Here is an 18,691-nt window from a genome sequence, read left to right as displayed (position 1 = left end):
ATGCTAGCACACTTCCCCGTCCCGCCCGGCGCGCATCATTCGCCCACTAGCTGGGAGGGAAGAGGAGCAAGAAGGGGAGATTGGCATTGGCATTGGCCCTGCAAAACCTGCCAGATCTCTCTACTCCTCCTCCCGCTAGTAGGTAGTCTGTCAACCCAGGCATTACCGAAGCTACATATCATTCCCATCAACCTCCGCTTTTTTCCATTGGTCACGTATGCACGTATATATGTATGTAACTGCCAGTCCAGTTTCAAGACACGGTGACGGGTTGGCAGGTATACTGGTGTGACCGCGGAACGGCTACCTAGGCCCGATCCCAACCTCACCCAGGAAGGCATGTCTTAGCAGAGCGACTAGACCCGGGTTTTCGATGTCCAAGGCCCGGTTAGCCCGCCATCAAAGACACGAGAAAGGAAGGAGACAGAGGAAGAGAAGAGGGGGAAAAGAGAAAGGAGTGTCGGTCAGAATGCCCCACGAGGGTTGCTGTATGCACCAGGCATGATCATACACTTATGTGTCGCTTTCCCAGTCGTCGTCGTGCCATTGAATGTAGCGGTGTTCATTTGTTCATTTGGGGTTGGAGTAGCGACGTTCCCATTTGAGCAAGTATGACGAAGCGTCAAGTAACACGATTGGCCAGGGGTCTATCGGGCATTATTATTATACATGCGGCTGCCGCTTCACCGCTAAGATCAGAGAAAGATAGATTGTATTTCTCCTAATGCCCGATTTCGTGGGACGGCACTGTGTGTTGCAATGCTTCTCGAGTATCGCAGACCTACTATCTGGATCTGCGGGAGCTGCATGAAAAAAAAACAGGGGGTGGGAAAGGTGGACGTCAATAGGCCTTGTCGGTTCTCGAAGCCCGCGATGGGTACACAAGATCTAGAGAGTACGACGGTGGACGGCAGGACGAGAGAGATGAGATGAGCGCTCTTGGCTGCAGGTCGAACGCAGAGCATCCACACAGCAACAGCTACCAACCCAATTGCTCAGCTCGGAGACGATGGTTGCTGATGTTTTACCTACGCCACGGCGGGGTAGACCAGAACAGGAGAGGGAAAATCTGGTACAGGGTAAACGGGGGGTTTCCCATTCCATCTCAAGCTAGTCGATCATGTCGTACACCGGGACAGGCTCGAAATGCTTTCCGGTATCGAGCATCTTTCCGTCCCTTGGGGCTTCCCTTGTCCTCCGGGCCATTCTTTTCTTATTGCCGAGATGGGAGAAGAGGCAGGGAGGGAGAGAGACTCTTCCAGCAAGACGGCAGAGCCGGATCAGGCCCCATCCAATAGCTCTAACCGCCATGCAGCGTTGAGACAAATAATATGTTGTCACCACTCTGAATCTCGTAGGCCTCTTCACCTTCTAGTTCCCAGTCTGCGTCGTTGATCAAGACAAGGATACCCGGGCGACTGAATATGCCACATAATCAGCCTCGCTTACGGCTAGTGCATGGCCACCAATTGACCTTGCTCACTCGCTCTCTTCCACTCCTGTTTCTAGGGATGAAAATAGGATGTAGGAGAAGAGCGACGGCGAGGCGCAGAAAGATGTTGTTGTCTTCTAAGGAGGGGGATAAGGAGGAGGGAGGAGAAGGAGGAGCAGGAGGAGCAGGAGCGGCACACGGGAAAGCCGAGCCGCGCGGGCGCCAAATACAGCAGAGACTCACAGGTGATCATCCAGGACGAAGAGCTCCTTACGAGTGTCTTTCATGGTGTTGCGGCACAGGTAGTCGATGAGAGACGCCACGGTTGCAGGCTTGCCCTCGCTGGTCGTAGCCGGGACGGACAGGGAATGGCGACGCTGGTCCGAGAACAGCATCTCCAGGCCTCCACTGTACATATTCCAAAGTCAGCCGGCAACTCCCTGTAGTCAATTTGCGTCATGGACGTCCGAATATTCGGTGCAAACCAATCAACAAGGAAAAGGCATGGTGTCATGGGGGAGGGGGGTGGTTTCTTTCGGGGTTGCGGCGGCCACCTACGAAAACTCGACGACGATGGGCAATTTGGCGACCTCTGGCGAGGCGGCCTCTGTTTCGACAGCCATGCGTGAAATTCTATGGGGGGAGACGAAGAAAAAAAAAATAGGGGGGTTGCAGCAAGCCAGTAATGTTGGTGGTTTTGCGTGCTTGAACATGGAAGATTTCCCTTTCGGCCCATCTGCCTGTCGGCACCGCACCGGGTGGCCCGAGCGCCCACGCCCATTATAGCCTGTAGAGGTAGCTGCCTCAACCTCACCCCTGTGCAGGAAACATGACGACTCACGGGTTACGATCCAATCACGAGGCATTCAGGAAGGGCATACAGCAAGAATCTGGTGCATACAAGTCAAGGAATTCCCCTGCCTCATCCAGAGGTGTTGTGCTGATGCAGTCTCGAGAGACCAGTCTCGTCCATTCACCGCCACGAGTTGGGGTTTTTACCTGCATCGTTCAGCCCTTCATGGGGAATCTTCATCTCCAATCACTGCGTGGGATCTTGGTCTGTATTGGACGACTCGTCGGGCATAACGACTACGGTAATTGGGATCGGAAATAAGTGTGATCTAGAAGTTCCAGGATCAAGCCTTATAGACAATCGTACGATGGGGAGACTGTCCAGGCCGCCCATCAAGCAGCAGACGGCCAATCTCCTCTCTGATCGCCAGTTGGGCTACGAGAGGTAATGTACCAGCCCGTCTCTCAAGCATGGATAGATCCACGTTTCCCATGCGAGACTGCTCGCGGCATCCTCGCTTCGAAGCAGGTGCAAGCATACCATCCCGCCACCCTGTAGCCACATCATCTCTCGAGTCCCCATGACAGCCATGCTGCAGCTTCTTGTGCCAGACCTACTGTCACGAACCAGTACCCACTGCTGCTATGGAATGTAAAACGCCCATAGGCTCTGGGCGCAGCCTCGTGCTTGACGCCCTCAGGTTCGCCCCCCCCCCCCTCCCTCCCTGGCCACAGCTTCATTCGTGCAGCGGTCGGGCCGCGACCGTTCGATATCAGGGCCCTCCCCTGACACAGGAAGCACAGAATTTTCGTCGCAGGTGCCCGGAGGAAGATGAAAATGTAGACTGCATGGTTTAAATAGCGCGCTCATACACCTCGGTATGCTCGAAGTTCTGGATTTTGCCTGAGAATGCGCCCGAAACCGAAAGCGCGAGCCATAGCTGCTATCTCTGCCAACAAGCAAGCACCAAGCCTATTGAACGATGTGGCGGTCCTGTGCGGCACTGCCAGGTATCGGTCAGCGGCTCCGACCGGATCTCCGAGCACATACCAAAGACGTCTATCTGGTGACCAGAACCTGCGGTAACGCCAGGTTCAGGGGAACTGACCTAGGGGTCCTGCAACTTGGTTGCGGCGTCTTTTGGTGAAAATGTTACCACATGCATGACAGACTCTGCTGCCCAACCACTGATCTTCATGGGCATACCAGCAACCACTACGACTGCCTTGCGTGCCTGCACCGATGCTCTGCGTCGGAGTTCATGGATGAAGCGAAGACGGCGCAGGCATGGCTGGACTAAAAATATGTTAGTGTGAAGCACCCTCTCTCCAGTATGTTCCCACGGGCTACGGCAACAAGGAGTCCTCTTGGTAGATAGTACTGTGAGTTACTTGTTTCTGCCATCAGTGGTGATGTCACCCTTTCCCGGCCGTTAGGAAGCGATGATTCCTGGGCGATAGGAGTTAGTTAATAGGAGTTACCAGCAGCAAAGACGAAGTTGCCCAGGCGCCTAGGCAGCTCGTACGGCTCGCAAGACAGGCTCCCACCACCTATTCTACCGAGTCACGACACAACACTACAGCAGATCGCTGCCTTGCCCGCCGCTGTGTCAGTGTTCTCTCTGTCGTCCGAAAAACCGACTGTCATAGGCCAAGGCAGCCCATTCCCTCACACGCCCAGGTCCTCTTTTGGGTCCGCTTGGGGAAAAGGGGCAAGACTCATCATCTCAGATGTTCCCAAGTGACCTGGCCATACCCGAGTCGGACCAAACTTCTTGAATCCGACCGCGGACTCGTTTCATTTTCTCCCCGAAGCGTACCGGAACAGCCAGTCGCCCCGACCACGATTCAAACCGTACACATGGATGCCCTGGCTCTTACGTTCTGTGGAAGACGAAGACGACATTCGCGAGATGAAAACCGACCAGTCCAAGTTGCGAAATACTGACTGGGCCCCTCCAGACAGAATTCCGAGCAGGATACATGGACGGTGGTTCCAAAGGGTTCGCTTAACACGTATTACACCGCATGCCCAGAAATTACCCCAACATGACCGCGTTCCACCCTGTTGCAAACCGGACCAAACGCAGACAGGGCTGAATACGGGATGCTGACCGGGCTTCATTGGTCTCGCGGCAGACTGATTAACTGTGAATACGCTTGGTTGATGGAAGGACACTGTCTCACTTTCGTCAAAGAAACTCCATCTTGGTTCGGCGCGAGTGCTGAGAGTGGAATGATGATCAGATTGTAGCATCTTGTTACCAATCCACCTGTGGAGATTGTGCCCTTTTGTAGGCACGGGTTTTATACACGTACAGGCTACCCTATATATACAGTAACCCCAACTAGATTACAAAGACATCATCTGTGCATATTCCATGTCGTCGTGAATAGAGTCATGCCAGAAGCGCCGTCAACCCCATTGCCATCCGAGGCCGCAATGCTCAGACCCAACCCTTCTAGATATCGCATCCAATCTATAATACACAAGTCCGTTCCCCAAGCTTCCTGGTGCGATTTTGAGGCGTGGAAACGCACACGTTGTGAAGCCGAACGAACACTTTCATGCTGATATGAGATCTCTATCGTCGTGAATCGGAAGCGGTTAGGGCATTCGACGCCCTGGCGGGAGGTCATGGGGATTATTAGTAAGACAAGAGAAGAGATCTCAGCCAAAAGCTGCCGCCATTGCGTAATGTCGTCTAGAAGGGGATATTGGGGGCAGCTGCCACGCCAAGAGCCTCTTGCTTCTCCTCAAGTCCTTCGGATGGTGCCTCGATGGTAATGCCAAGACCGATCTTGGCTTGTTGCTGGTCAGGGGTCAGTATGTGTCGAAATGGATCTGAGGTGCGAGCCAACAAGGACTTACAGTAGCATGGTCAAGATCAATACCGAAGCTCAAACGGACAGGCGGCGCGACAACCCTCTCCAACAGGCAGCTCAGCTTGCCCTTGGAATCGACCTGAGCGCGGAAAACAGACATCCGGAAATCATATTTGGCACCAACAGTGGTGATGCCCTCCTTCTGGATGCCACCCATCATACCACCCTGGCTGGGAACGGCTTGGAGGGTCATGTCGACACCAGCCTGGACCTTGTCAGACAGTCTCCGCCAGTAGGTAGCGTTCAAAGCACCCTGTGCGTGTAGCTGAGCAGTTGCGATCCAGTCATTCGACTTGTATCTAGCAACATACGACATGGCAGCCTCAGGGGGCTGGTTGAGAGCAGCACGTTGCCAGACAGCCTCCATACCGAGAGAGAGCTTCCGAGTGACCGACTGAAGATGCTGACCAATAAAGATGCCGGTTAAGCCTCCCTCAAGATATGAAGGGTTCAGCATTTTCAGCGAGGATGTGAAGTCGGCGCCAACGTATTCATGCTCGATCGAGGCCATATCTTGAGCGCCGATCTGGAACTGGGACTTGGTCACAAGCGAGTCGGTCCATCGGTAGTTGAATCGCGAGGACAACATGCCGTCGCTGTCCAGACTTCCCTGCATGAACACCTACAGCAACAAGTCAATATTGGGTCGACCGGTAGAATGAGTGGGTACGCACCTTGTTGGTGCCGTATAAAGCGGCAAATGCATAGGGCTGGAGTCGGTCGCCCATGGCAAACTGGTGTGAGACTTGGCACAGAGGAGCGAAGTCAATGGCCTTTGTGATGTCGGCGCGCAGGCCAGTGTGCATGTGCATGGCAGGAGACACTTCGCGCTGCACCTCCTTTGCGATGTTTTCTACGGCTCCGGGGTTTGTCAGGCCAAGCCTTTCCCTCCTGTCAGAAAACGACTGGTAGACATTTGCGAGACTCCGGGATATCGGGTTGTTGACAAGGGCGCCAAAAGCCGACGACGACGACGGCGGCGACGTAATTATCGGAGCGGTCTCCATCTTCATCGGAGTGACATCCATCTTGACGATTGGACAGGATGGGACAGTCGGGTGGTCGGTTGGATCCGAAGGCGGCGATTATTGCTGGTCACGAGGACGGATTACCAAAGATTTGGATACCAATCAATCTATGACAGTGCTGGACGAACTGTTGATACTCGGCGACGAAGCAGTCACTGCCTCGGAATGGCTAGTCGAAGGAAGTGAATTGGGGTGGTGAAAGACCAGAGCTGCCTTTCGAGCTTCGTTGCGAACTACGTAGTCGGCAGCACTCAAAATTTCTTTGACAACCCGGCGTTAGTGATCCGCTGGGTTTTTTGATGGGCACGGACCATAAGGAGGGCCGTGCCCGAATCGACAGCTCCACCTCGATTGGAATTGAATGATACCATGGTTACTAGGAGAGTTTTAGCCCCGAGTGGGAGCTCGCTTAAGTGCATACAGGGTATCCTCTTACTCCATCAATTCAATATCCGAAAATCCCACGGCTGTGGATGACCGGGGTTACTTTTCGATATCTTTGTATTAGGATATTTCATGCAGCTCATTTCATACCCTGCTCGCTTCCAGGAATTATGTCATGGTAGGTTTTGCGCCTAAGGCCTATGATAGCGCAACTTCAATATTAAACCTCCTCTCTCAACAACAATAAGAAGCGCCAGTCGCCAGGCATCAAGTAATCTAGTAGTACTTCAATTTATAACCGCACCTGGGGGAGGCCATAACGCGTCCTTTTCACTTTGATTGTGCCGTTGTCTTTCAACAGAGCTTGGGCGTTGCCCAGTCAATCACTTACTCTGGCCTACCCGGTACCTATTTGTAGACGACTGCTTGTCACACACACCATCGCTTCACACGGATATCCCCATTGGAGGTTTTTGGACGTCAGCACGAAATCTTCATATCTAGAGCAACAAGCTTCTAACGTGTACTGAAATTCGTACATATCCAAGCAGGCCTGGAGTAAGGACAACAATTCGTACTTATTGTCTGGTGGTTGGCTATCGCATTGAAGATACAAGCAGGCCTCCAGCTCATGGTCCAACCAGATCAAACGGAGGGTGTTCCTGGCAATTAGTGGATAAGCCAGAACCATCATTGATCTTTCTTGGCTTGGACTTTGGACATCTTCAGCATCCCCAACACCATCATCCAGCATTGGGATATTCAGACAAGACATCGCATCACGTCCAGTGCACTCGAGGTGGCGCTACCCACCCGAGACTTCTCTTCTTCAACACTAAATTCGGTGTCTAGTCGCCCTAACCCCACTTGACAGCGCTCTTGCCCACTGTTTCAGCAGCTGTTCAAGGTGGCCCAATACTGATTGATGTGCGTCTGCGAGGTCTGCGACATAGAGAATTTGAAGTCGTTGTAGCCCCGGCATCGCAGTCAGGCCATCATCCTTCGAATCCAACCCTTGATTCGCCTTTGTTGAGTCCAAGTTACTCTTTTCGGATAGCCTCTTTCCTGCACGATGGATACGTTACTGTGAGTATCATTTCATTTTCTTCCCCGCCCGTGCTTTCCGGCAATGATTCGCAGCCGACTCTACATCTGGCTACTGCCCGCACGCTTCATGCCAGGCACCCAGGGAGGAATGGGCGTTGCGTGCCCTGAGCAGCGCAGTGCTTCCATAGTCCATCGCTACTGCTGATATGATGTCTGCTGTTGTTGCGCCCTCGGTCTCGAATCGAGGCCATTCGGGCAGGCAGGGGCAACTTCGCTCGCTTCGGGTGCCGGAAGGAGACGGGAAGAAACGGCCAGTCTATAAGGCGCTGGTAGCCTCTCTCCGCTGTTTCTTCACGCCCCGGTATTCTGCATCGGTTGGCCGTGTATTAGCTTCGTTCGAAATCTGCTTTTCTCACTTTTGGCCTCATTGTATTCCCTTTTGTATTCCCAGCAAACTCGTCCTGCACCATGTCCGATAAGGTATCCGCATCGGAGTCCCCACAACCGTCGTCCCCTGCCCAGCCTATTGCTATTTGCATGGCCTCCTCCGGAACGACCCAAGAGAATGCGTCTAGGACAAATTCAAGACGTTACGGCACAGGGGACTCTCATTCTTACTTGCACCGCCAGGTCCATTTTGGAGACATCTGCACTGGAAGCACGAATGCTGATGGAAACAGTACCGCAGAAATTGCGGCCAACGCCCCTAGGTACCGGCGAAAGAGCAGTACCTTCATTGACGGCATACACGATGTGACGGCCGACAACGATATGGCTCCGGCCCAGCTGTATAGTACCATGTCAGGCCGGCTTTTTCACTCTGGCCGCATCGCAATCGTCATGGTCGGGCTTCCCGCACGCGGCAAGACGTGAGAATCATCCCCTCCAGAAACGACGGGACTTGAACTTACAACAGACAGGCATATCTGCGTCTCGATGGCCCGCTATCTGCAATGGTAGGTCATTAATCTGGATGATTGCTCGATTTCCGCTCATTTTGTGCCCAAGGCTAGGTGTAAAGACCCGAATCTTCCATCTAGGTGACTACAGACGAGCTACTGTCGGCGAGGGAGAAGACGTGCCGGAAGACTACTTCTTCCCTAATGCCTCGCCTGCATCGGTCATGCTCCGCCAGAAGATTCTCAAGAAGTGTCGAGAGGACATATATGCATGGTTGAACCACGACAATGGACAAGTTGCCATCTATGATGCAGTGAACCCAACTGCCTCTGGACGACTGTCCCTGGCCAAGGAGTTCGCCAAGCATGATGTTCAAGTGAGTAGCCTTGAGCTAATTCGCAGTTATGGATTTGACAATGGCTGACAAATTGCTAGACGCTCTTCCTTGAGTCCTACGTTGACGACGAAAATCTTCTCCGCGAGAATGCACGCAACGTCAAGATCAATTCCCCTGATGTAAGTTGACGTTTTCTTAACCGGTCGTGTGCAGACTAACGTTTACCAGTTCGAGGGCATGGATCCCGATGAAGCCGCCAAGCTGTACCTCCGTCGAATCGAGATGAAGATCCCCATTTTCGAGACCATGACTGAAAATGAGCTCAACTACATCAAGATGATTAATGCCGGGCAAAAGTTCTTCTACAACAATGTCTCCTTTAACTACCTCTCACATCGCATTGTATTCTACCTGACCAACACACACATCAAATCTCGCACAACGTTCTTCGTACGGGCCGGTGTCGCCACGGAAGAAGAGTCTTTCAAGGCCGATGCCCCTTTATCTGAGGAGGGCCACAACTATGCTCGTATCATGTGCGAGACGATTCTCAGCCATCGCGAGCAGGAACGCGAATCCCTCAAAGAGCAAGGCGGTCCCGACGTTCCGCTACGACCCCTGAGTGTCTGGACCAGCACCCGGATGCGCACACTACAAACAGCCGAGCCATTTACTGAACGGGGCTACAAGGTGCGCCAGCGGAGCCAAATGGCACAGATCAACCCGGGCGTGTGCGAAAAGCTCTCCGAGAGGGCGATCCGGCGGCTTTATCCGGATGAAGTTGAGAAGCACGAGCTAGACCCTTATCACCATCGCTACCCTCGTGCGGAGTCATACCATGACCTCGCAGTGCGCCTTGAGCCCATCATTTTGGAGTTGGAACGTGAACAGAACGACCTGCTCATCATCGCTCACGAGTCGGTCCTTCGCGTGCTTTACGCCTACCTCATGCACTGCTCCACCACGGCCATTCCCACTCTCAAATTCCCTCGCAACGAGATCATCGAAATCATTCCCGCTGCATACCAGAATGAGGCCAAGCGCATTCTTATCCCTGGCCTGGACCCCAGAATCGTCCCTAGTAGCCCTGAGGGGGTCCGAATCTCCGTCCCCGGCGAGAGTCCTGCACTCTTTCCCGGAGGCGGCCTCAGCAGCCCGCCCGAGACGGCACTTGAAGGCCTCACTATCGGCCCTGGCAGCTCCGCCCCCACTCTTGTTACTTCACCGCCACCACAAAAGATTGTCAGCACGTCCAAAGAGGCTGTCGAGGATAAGCTATTGGACCAGGACTAGGTTCTTGGAAGCAACCATATAGTCGAGGCTTGATGGCTACCCAAGAATCGATACCTAGCAGCAGATTATGCCGAACCCTCTGGCGTTGCTACTCTCTAGAAGGACATCTCTTTATACGTTGCATGGCAGATATTTGCTTGGTTCGGGAGGGCTACGGCCAGAATTAGAGCTGGCGGTTATCAGAAGTATATTACGAACTGCGTAAGGGCGTATTGCACACTTGGCGTTCTCACGTCCGCGACGCCTTGATTAGTTTACGTCGACAATGTATTAACTGTTTTGGCTACTCGGCATTTCTTGCAGTCTGGTGTTTCTAAGTGATTAACAAGGCTCATGCTACAAAGGTTAAGCAATCACTATGTGGCTAAGAGTGAGTAGACAGACTTGCATCTCCATATCGCTCTATGCGCTATTCTCATCAAGGTATTTCAAGTATCGAAATTCGGGTATCTCAAATGTCTGTAAAACCGAGTCCGACCGATTCTCTCGACCCGCTCAAGTCTCAGAACTCTACGTATGTCTATCAACCATGCAACTCGCTTTGTCAATCCTAAAAAGCCGCTTGCCCTCTCACATGTCTGAAGGGGCCTGGTATTTAAGTGCTGAATAGTGTCAGTTGATCGCAGGATCACATCAAAACACATTCTCTCTCCGGCACGTCGCGCTGTTTCCCCTTTTGCTCCTTCTCTTTGCCTTTGCCCTTGTCTAATCTGGCTTTAGAACGGCCACGTTTGTGACCCGATTCTTTGTCTTTATCTTTCTCCTTTTCCTTTTCCTTTTCCTTGTCTTTATCTTTCTCTTTTTGGTCTTCCTTCTCTTTCTCCTTGAGATTGGTAGTGGTCCCATTGGCGTCGAGGACCACCTCGAAGTCCTCGTCGGTGTCCGCTACGGCAGACTCGCGCAAGGGCTCCTTGCTCGTACGGACCAAGCCGCTCAGCCGCGACATAGTCAAACTAATGCGATTCTCGCCAGCTTGGCTTCCTGGCCTGCTTTTACTTCCCGTGCGAAACTTGGCTGCGGCTCTGCTCAGCCTCTGCGCAGTCGTCTCGTCTGATGGCGTGACTGGTGCGTTTTCGTCTATGGGAGTGACTGCGGGGCTGGCGCCCATGGAAGACAGTTCGTTGCCCAAACTACCCCGGCGGGAAACATTCAAGAACCCATCTTCGTCGGCAAAGCTCCGTCGGACGGGGCGGTCCAGATCAGCAGAGAAGCGTATACTTGCGCTTGTTGACGCAAGGGTTTCGAAGTAGCTGCTCGCTTGGCGTGAAAGAGATGATTTCTCAAGGCTCGGGGTCATAGTACCGGTGGTCTTGAGTGCTATCGCCGAGTCGTCGTAAGAAGGTGGTTCGGCATCCGTACCATCAGTCGAACTGGCCGTGACATCGACGATGGGGACAATTTGGTAGAATAGCAGATAAGGCATCTCGTCTTTCAGCGATTGCTTGATATCGTCAACGGTTGAGACACGCTCCTCTGCAAGATCGTCAAATTTGACCCATTGTGCTTCCTCATAGTCGGGTGGAGGATCGCTATCATGTCGTCGATTGTCCGTGAGTAGTTTGGGGGCGACTCTACAGAATGAGATGTAATGGCCAGAATGCAACGAGTCGCCTCTGTGGCAAACAACAGATTGCAATACGAGCTTGTAGTCCGTACTCAAACCGTTCTCCTCCACGTGGCGATCATCGACGATGAAATGCGGTAGTCGCAAACTGTCTGGGATGTCGATAAATGTGTTCTGTCTCTTAGGAACTCCTTTTTCATCAACCATGTATCTCTTCAAGCAGATGCCGACCACTGGTCTTTGACTGAAATGGCGTGCGACTTCAAGATCATTCTGCGGCTCTGGATCTTCAGTTGATGTGGAATGCCAGGCTAAAGAGTTATGTTAGCGGGTGTTACCGGAGACGGAGTAAGCGAAGAAGGAACATACGGATAAGTCTGAAGAATTGCCAAGCCGGGATGGTCACGGCCTTGACCACCGAGGCCGTTCGCTTAGCCCTCGCAAAGAGGCTAGCAGTGTCGGCGCTTTCTGCAGACTTTGTTTGTTCGTCCAAGACAACTCTTTGGATGAGGCTTTCGGTTCGGCTTCGTTGTGGCCGTGTATGCGATTTGACCGACTCAGTAGCCGATGATGCCGTTGTGGGACGATCAGTCCATCTCCTTTCTAACCGGGCAGAATGGTTTTGTTTTTCCTCGTCATCTGTGCCGCTCGAACCCGCTGATGTATCCTCCTCATCATCGCCGTTTGTAACCAAGCGTATGGTGCTTTTCGGGTTAGGGGGCGTGGCCTGCGTATTTGGGGTTCTCGGCGTAGGGGTGACCGTCATCCGCCTGGTGGCTTTGGTGTCCTCCAAGTCATCTCTGTGTACATCCACCTGGGAGTTGAAATATTCTTCCAGGCAGTCCTCTAACTTGACATCTTTTCCTTCCGCGTCGGTTGGAACAGCTAGGTTTAGGAGCCTTTCATATACAACCTTATGGTCGGCTTCGTCATTCTTGCCTTGGTGGAAGAGGTCGACCTGCAAAGGGAGCAGCGGAAGTTGCAGGGTCTCGGTGATGAAGGCGAATGCTTCTGATGTGTCTTGTTGCTCCAAAAGCTGAGCATCCTTCCAACCGCACGCCGCAAGAGCGTCCTGTATATGCTCCGTCATGTCGGCCTGGATGAGCTTGCCACTGCGTAGCATATTAACCCACAACCGTAGCAGCGCTGCCAGCTGAGTCTGCGGGCCCTCTGGCAAGTTGTTTTTGAGCATGCACTCGAAGGCCTCAACCTTTGCGAACATGGCAAAAAGCAGAGCATCTAGGTAACATGTAACATTGCCACGGTTTTCTGCGCCCAGCATCTGAACATTGGGGTTGTAGTTGACTACACTGCCGGACAGCGCCTCTTGCTGCAAGATCATGAGTTCGACAGCCTTGTCGACGTTGCCGGCGGAGCACTTGTAGTTAAGCGCGTATATGGCATGTTCGTCGGCGGCATTCTTGATGCCCAAATCGCTGAGGCGTTTTAACACCTCCTGGACCTTTGCCGCTTCTTTCTCAGGGTCCACGGGCTTCTCTTCGCCACTTTCGGAGCGCCGCTTAGAGTCGGATTTGAAGAGGGAGAAGAACGCTTCGGAAGAAAGAGGTCGGAGCTGTGGTTACACAAAAAGATCAGCATATAGGTACCAAACATGATGTAGATGTTCTATCGCAGCACTAATTGCCAGTCGCCAGGGCAAAGAGAGCAGGAATAGCTTGAGTGTACCTTGTGCGGAGGGTCCGAGGATTTGCTGCGCCGATGGCTCTGCTTCTCTCGTCGGCTGTTCAGGAATTTCCTCGTGGTCTTCTTCATGATGAAGTCGGGAGTGAAGACGACAGGAAGGGTGGTGGGGTTATAAGCCGCCAACAAGGGTCTTATTTCTGCTAGTGAATTGATGGAGGGGTTATCTCCTGGGAATCTGCAATCAGAAGTTCCGGGATCAGGTCAGCGTTCTAGGGCTGCAGGTAATGATACAGTTCGGCAAGGCGCATGGTCGATTATCCTAGGGAGAGAGAATCCATGGATGAGGCAAAGCTCTGACAGTTGCGACGATGGGCTGCGCTGGGCTGTATGAAGGAGGGACTGGTGACGGGGTTTGACGTGTCTTAATTGAATGAATACTGCAGGCGAGGTCGCGCAAAGAAGGGGGAAAATATCTCCTGCAGCCAAGACTGATTGACGGTGGAACAATTGATTGAGTTCCAAGTGATTGTGTTTCGAGTACCTTTTTTGAGGCGGCTGGGCAGGACCGAAGTCTCTCAAGGATCAAGGTCTAGGGGAGAGGGGCAGGCAGCCTTGCAAATACCTAAATGACAGAACTGTTCAGGCCTTAAAGTTCTTGGTTGTTGTTGGTCGCGGGATCGATCGATGGATTTACATTGATCAGGTATTTCAGCAACAGTGGCATAACTCCCGTGGAGGAATGGTTTGCTCTTATTTACCCTTGTTGCCTGCTCGAATAATGCTCATGTCCATGACCTGACCAGTTTGTCATGTGTTTGCGCGGCTACGGGCCATGGCAACTCAAGACGGGGCGTCGGGCGAGGATGACTGAACAATGGCCGGCTCGGTTCCTGGATCAAGCCCAGTGGCCGAATACAACCACGCACCTGGATTTGCTGCTGCCCGAATCCTCTCGCTTCTATGATGGTCCATATCTTTTGACAGCCGTCAAATTGCCTCGATGTTTGAAAAAAACCTGGATCTAGGATGCATGTACGCATGTACGTACAGCTGGGTAGAGTAGGGTCGCATGCAGATCTGGACTGGGGATACATATCATGTTCACCCTGATCAGGGCAACGCGTTTTGGGGTGTCATCAAGCACTCAATTTAGAAGGCCGTGTAAGTAACAGCATCAACCAATCGTTACAGGTATCCTACCCCGTGCATTCTAGTAGAGAATATAGCCTATATCTCCGGATTATGCCTCCATTTCAAACATTTTCGATCGAGTGTCAGAGCTGTGTTGTTTACGGCAGCCTGCATAGCCTCTACCATCTCCCTTCAAAGCCCCCGAGGATCAGCAGCAGAAGATGCTGTTAGGTTACGTTCTATCAAATCCGTCGGACGGGGAGTTGTGGAGTATTTCCTCAAGGAGAAGCCAGAGCAGAGGCTTCTAGACCATCTGATGGAAGGCCCTTTATTGAACTTGCAGAGCTGCAGGGTAGCGCTCTAGCCGCGCAATACGACGCGTGCAGTCAGGGCACCTATTTCACAGATGCTCGCCTATTTGATAATTCACTGACAGTTGTCGGACACATGGGTGACACATGGGTGAAAAGAAGAATGTACGGTTATACCAGTTATCCAATCCAACTGTGTTCCCAACTGGACGGTCAATCAGTTGATCGAATTGGCGGGGATGGTCAATCAGTGCTTCTTGAGCTGGGGATCAGCACTTTAGCCAATCAATCAGAACTGGGGTTGGGCCTGGCCGGAGTTTGGGGCTTCGATCGGATATTCGAGGCTCCGAACCCCGTCGAAAATTCAATGTACGGGTTAACGCGATAAGTGGGAAGCTCGAGTTAACGTATGGTGATAGCTTCAGTAGGGGTTTCAAGGTAGACAATTCCATACCTGCCAGGCGTTTTTAGCTGTGTTTCCCACCGCCAATTGATTGACAGACAGACAGCATGGCACTTCGTGGGGTGCCGCGCTCTGCGCGTCAACTTGTAACACAGCCATCGGCCTGGAAGCCCAGTGTTGCGAGCCTCTCGCGGTGCGCCTCCACCGAGGCTGGCCCGACTGTCCCAGATGTGGAAACGGACTCTGGTCTGATGACGCCGGTCGTTGAACGTAAAGGTATTACGATCATGGATCCCAGGAAGCGGGCGAGCCGTAGAGAACACGAGCTGCCACATTCCAGGTTAGTATCCTGTCACTGTTCAAGTTCCCTCCTGTGTAAAGGACAGTACCCGACTGACTGCGCCGTTGAAAAGGTATCGATACCATCCGCCCAAGTACGACAGAGGTCCTCTGCATCCCATCCAACCGCCGCCATCCTCCGATCCTGTCGCCCGAAACTTCAGCCCCGGCCCGTTCAACCTGCCCCGCCTCAAGCAGACTTACCACTCGACCATCGCCTCGGATATCCTGACCCTCACCTATCAGCATAAGCCGCCGGGAACGCCCGAGAAGGCCGAGAGGATACGGTTCCGCAGCTGGGGCGACGAGACGCCCTACATGGAGAACCGTGCCAAGCGTGGGCCCCGTGGCGCCGAAGTGCTGCTGCCGCTGGAGCCGGACCTCAACTACCACAACATCCCCGCGCTCAAGGCCGTGCACGTCGCCATGTACATGCCCCAGGCCAAGAAGAACCCGGACCACATCACAGTGGCCAAGACCATTATGCAGACGATATCGGGCGTGCGCCCAACTGTGACGCATACGCGCACGAGTGTATCACAATGGAGTGTCGTCAAGGGCGACCGAACTGGTGTCAAGGTTACGATGCGAGGGAACCAGGCCTACGAGTTTCTGGACAAAGTCATCCATCTTGTTTTCCCCAAGATCAAGGAGTGGACGGGTATCAAGGGTGAGTTGGATACTGCTTGCTACGTTTTATATCAGGGAAATGAATGTGGAAAGCTGACATCTGATATAGGTACCACTGGTGATGGCGCTGGCAACTTGGCATTCGGCCTGGAGCCCCAGGAAATGATGCACTTCCCGGAGGTAGAAGCCAACTACTCTTCATATCCGCAAAAGGTATGGTAGCTTCGCTGAAATCTTCCAATGGCTCTCATACTGACCAGCAACTAGATGATCCCCGGATGCCGTATCTTTGTCGAGACTACAGCCAAGTCAGACAGACACGCCAGATTACTATTTGGCGCCCTGGGTATCCCATTCTATGGAAAACTGGTTGACTAAATTCCATACCCAAAAAATACTGCTGGCATGAATGTACATATTGTTCACATATTAGCAGAACCATGAAAAAAACACCTGTAATATACGCCTGTACAACAACCAGTCATGACCTCAATACTCGTGGTATCCGTTTCCATTGTTCATAATCTAGCTCTAAACCCCATGCAAAACCATCCTGTGAGCTCCAAACCTTTTGTGATGTCCTGCCATGACTGAATCAGAAACCGAAATCCGCAACGCCGCACATGCAAAATGATACCAAGAGCTTCCTCCAAGTGGCTCTCTACTGCGCCTAGCTGCCGCCTTCCTCCATCTAAGCGTTCTTCGCCTGCTCTCTCAAGGCATCGATGACAACGTTGACGGCTTCCATGTTCGTAGCATCAATCTTGTCACCTTTTCCTTCCCCTCGCTTGCTGAGCTCCGACGTCAGCACGTCCATCCCGGGCTGGTAGTTCCTGCACGCGGAGCTTAGCGCATAGACGGCCTTGCGGCGGACGTCCTTGGCCTCCTTGTCGGTCTTGGACTCGTCCCGCGCACCGTCCGCCGTCAGGCGGTCACCGAGGGCCATGGCGACGAGCCGCTCGACGCCGCCGAGGGCCACGAGGCGCTCTTGGCTAGGCTCGTTGTTCTGGACGGCGGTGCCGACGACCCAGCAGGCCATGAGGCGGATCTCCGACTCGTCGTGGGCGAGAAGCTCGAGCAGCGGGGTCCAGAGCCCCAGCTTGGACAGCAGGTTCGCGTTGTCGAGCGACTCGATCAGCTGCTCCAGGTTGTCGAAGGCCGTCAACTTGCTCTCGAGCGTTACCTCGGGGTCCTCTGACCGGATGTGCGCTACCGCGGCCATCATCAGGTCCGCGTCCGAAGGCCCTCCGAACAGTGCCTTGAGGGATTCCGGGTTCAGACCACGGGCCGCGGCGGCGGCCACGGCGCCAGTGGGGTCTTCTTGCGTTGAGGCATCGCCGTTGGGCTGGGCGGCTGCGGCTGCGGCGGTGGGGTTTGTTGAGTTTGCGATGCTCCATTTGAGGAGATCGTTCAGACTTTTCTGGTTGTCGCCCATGATTGCGTCTTCAGAAAGTGGTTCTGGGTTGTGGTTTTTGTTCTAGTGTAGCACCTCGAAGGCGTAGATGCAGGTAAAGTGGGATGGATGACCCCGCGATTCGACGTTGATACTGTTTGGTTTTGACAGAACGATTCTGACGAAGTAGTTGGGCTATTGGATAGTTTGGATATGCAAGACCGGAGTGATGGCGTAAAACGATTTTGTCAACCAAGATTGGATTTACTGAAGATGGGTAGGCAGATTTGCATTATTTGCATCAATTTCATCATGGCCGTCAAGGGTCCCTTTCTCGCATCTTCTTGAACTTTCCCTAGAGGCTCGATAAGATAAGCCTCTTCGAGTTTAGCGTACTGTTCACTTAGCAGAAAATCCCCGTGCTGCTGCACTTGGGCGGTGTGAAGCCGATCCATGGCTCTACACCTACAGTTTTATGATATCGACGATCCAAACCTTTCTGGAGCAATATCAATCATAAGGCAGGTTGCCGAGAGCCAAATTACCTCTAAATCAGAGGTTCCTGATAGCTGCCCGCACCTGGGAACAGAGCTCATCTTGAAGGGGGAAAAAGACTGCCCCACCATCACCCCTCGTCGCTGCTTTAACCGAGGGGGCAAGGAGGTAAGTACTAGTAGCTGTCACCAAGCCAAGTGAACATGTCCAGGTGTTGGAAGTTTGAGGGGCACCGGCGCGCCTGGCAACAATGCGACTGGTATCGATGTCCTTTCGCAAGGATTCTGATGATAGAGTCGGAGTAGAAATCAATATCGATCCCTGCCAGCGACTGTCGACGCTGTCCCGTCTGGTCTTGCAATTTCGTGGTATATGGGCCAAGACTCCCAGCCTAAAATGTTTCATTATGCTGGAATAGTCGCGAGCATGCCGGAGCATATCTGACGTCAACTAGTTGAAACATGGTCAGTAAGGGCGGAGAGCTGGGGATCCCGTGATCAAGACGATACAAAATCGCCCCTGCATGTTCATTTGGCGATGCCTGCTTGGCACAGAGTTGCAACGCATAGCAATCGGGACTCTGGAGTAAGACTGATGCAGGAGGCATACGTAATCATACAGGTTCAGCCACACAAAACGCTGGATGATTAGGTCGTCAACCCTGAAGTCAATTCCATATCGT

At 52.9% G+C, this 18,691-nt stretch overlaps 6 protein-coding genes across 6 annotated transcripts; 2 read left to right on the top strand and 4 right to left on the bottom strand.

Annotated features, from left to right (window-relative positions):
- Positions 1-1,300: 1,300 nt before the first annotated feature.
- PG985_001260 (ubiquitin related modifier 1) lies at positions 1,301-2,055 on the bottom strand (the record flags this gene model as incomplete). The annotated part of the gene is made up of 3 exons (XM_066821029.1): positions 1,301-1,418; positions 1,676-1,840; positions 1,991-2,055. 3 exons carry the CDS (start codon positions 2,053-2,055, stop codon positions 1,301-1,303), a joined length of 348 nt encoding a protein of 115 aa, XP_066691908.1.
- A 2,874-nt stretch (positions 2,056-4,929) lies between these two features.
- PG985_001259 (import receptor subunit tom-40) lies at positions 4,930-6,138 on the bottom strand (the record flags this gene model as incomplete). Its single annotated transcript, XM_066821028.1, has 3 exons — positions 4,930-5,037; positions 5,097-5,732; positions 5,785-6,138. 3 exons carry the CDS (start codon positions 6,136-6,138, stop codon positions 4,930-4,932), a joined length of 1,098 nt encoding a protein of 365 aa, XP_066691907.1.
- Positions 6,139-8,037: 1,899 nt separating this feature from the next.
- PG985_001258 (6-phosphofructo-2-kinase) lies at positions 8,038-10,099 on the top strand (the record flags this gene model as incomplete). Its single annotated transcript, XM_066821027.1, has 5 exons — positions 8,038-8,438; positions 8,490-8,525; positions 8,578-8,845; positions 8,905-8,985; positions 9,035-10,099. The coding sequence occupies 5 exons, from the start codon at positions 8,038-8,040 to the stop codon at positions 10,097-10,099; spliced, it is 1,851 nt and encodes a 616-aa protein (XP_066691906.1).
- Positions 10,100-10,727: 628 nt separating this feature from the next.
- PG985_001257 (uncharacterized protein) lies at positions 10,728-13,436 on the bottom strand (the record flags this gene model as incomplete). Its single annotated transcript, XM_066821026.1, has 3 exons — positions 10,728-11,974; positions 12,033-13,236; positions 13,350-13,436. The coding sequence occupies 3 exons, from the start codon at positions 13,434-13,436 to the stop codon at positions 10,728-10,730; spliced, it is 2,538 nt and encodes an 845-aa protein (XP_066691905.1).
- A 1,823-nt stretch (positions 13,437-15,259) lies between these two features.
- On the top strand, positions 15,260-16,499 carry PG985_001256 (mitochondrial 54S ribosomal protein uL5m; the record flags this gene model as incomplete). The annotated part of the gene is made up of 4 exons (XM_066821025.1): positions 15,260-15,492; positions 15,566-16,161; positions 16,231-16,334; positions 16,389-16,499. The coding sequence occupies 4 exons, from the start codon at positions 15,260-15,262 to the stop codon at positions 16,497-16,499; spliced, it is 1,044 nt and encodes a 347-aa protein (XP_066691904.1).
- Positions 16,500-16,812: 313 nt separating this feature from the next.
- Positions 16,813-17,556, bottom strand: PG985_001255 (Nucleotide exchange factor Fes1; the record flags this gene model as incomplete). Its single annotated transcript, XM_066821024.1, has 1 exon — positions 16,813-17,556. One exon carries the CDS (start codon positions 17,554-17,556, stop codon positions 16,813-16,815), a length of 744 nt encoding a protein of 247 aa, XP_066691903.1.
- Positions 17,557-18,691: the final 1,135 nt, after the last annotated feature.

The sequence above is a fragment of the Apiospora marii genome (assembly GCF_038362585.1).
Source record: "Apiospora marii strain CBS 49790 chromosome Unknown utg000001l_segment0_segment0, whole genome shotgun sequence".
Taxonomy (NCBI): domain Eukaryota; kingdom Fungi; phylum Ascomycota; class Sordariomycetes; order Amphisphaeriales; family Apiosporaceae; genus Apiospora; species Apiospora marii.
The sequence above is the reverse complement of the archived record's forward strand: the minus strand, read 5'-3'. Positions and strand labels throughout refer to the sequence as shown.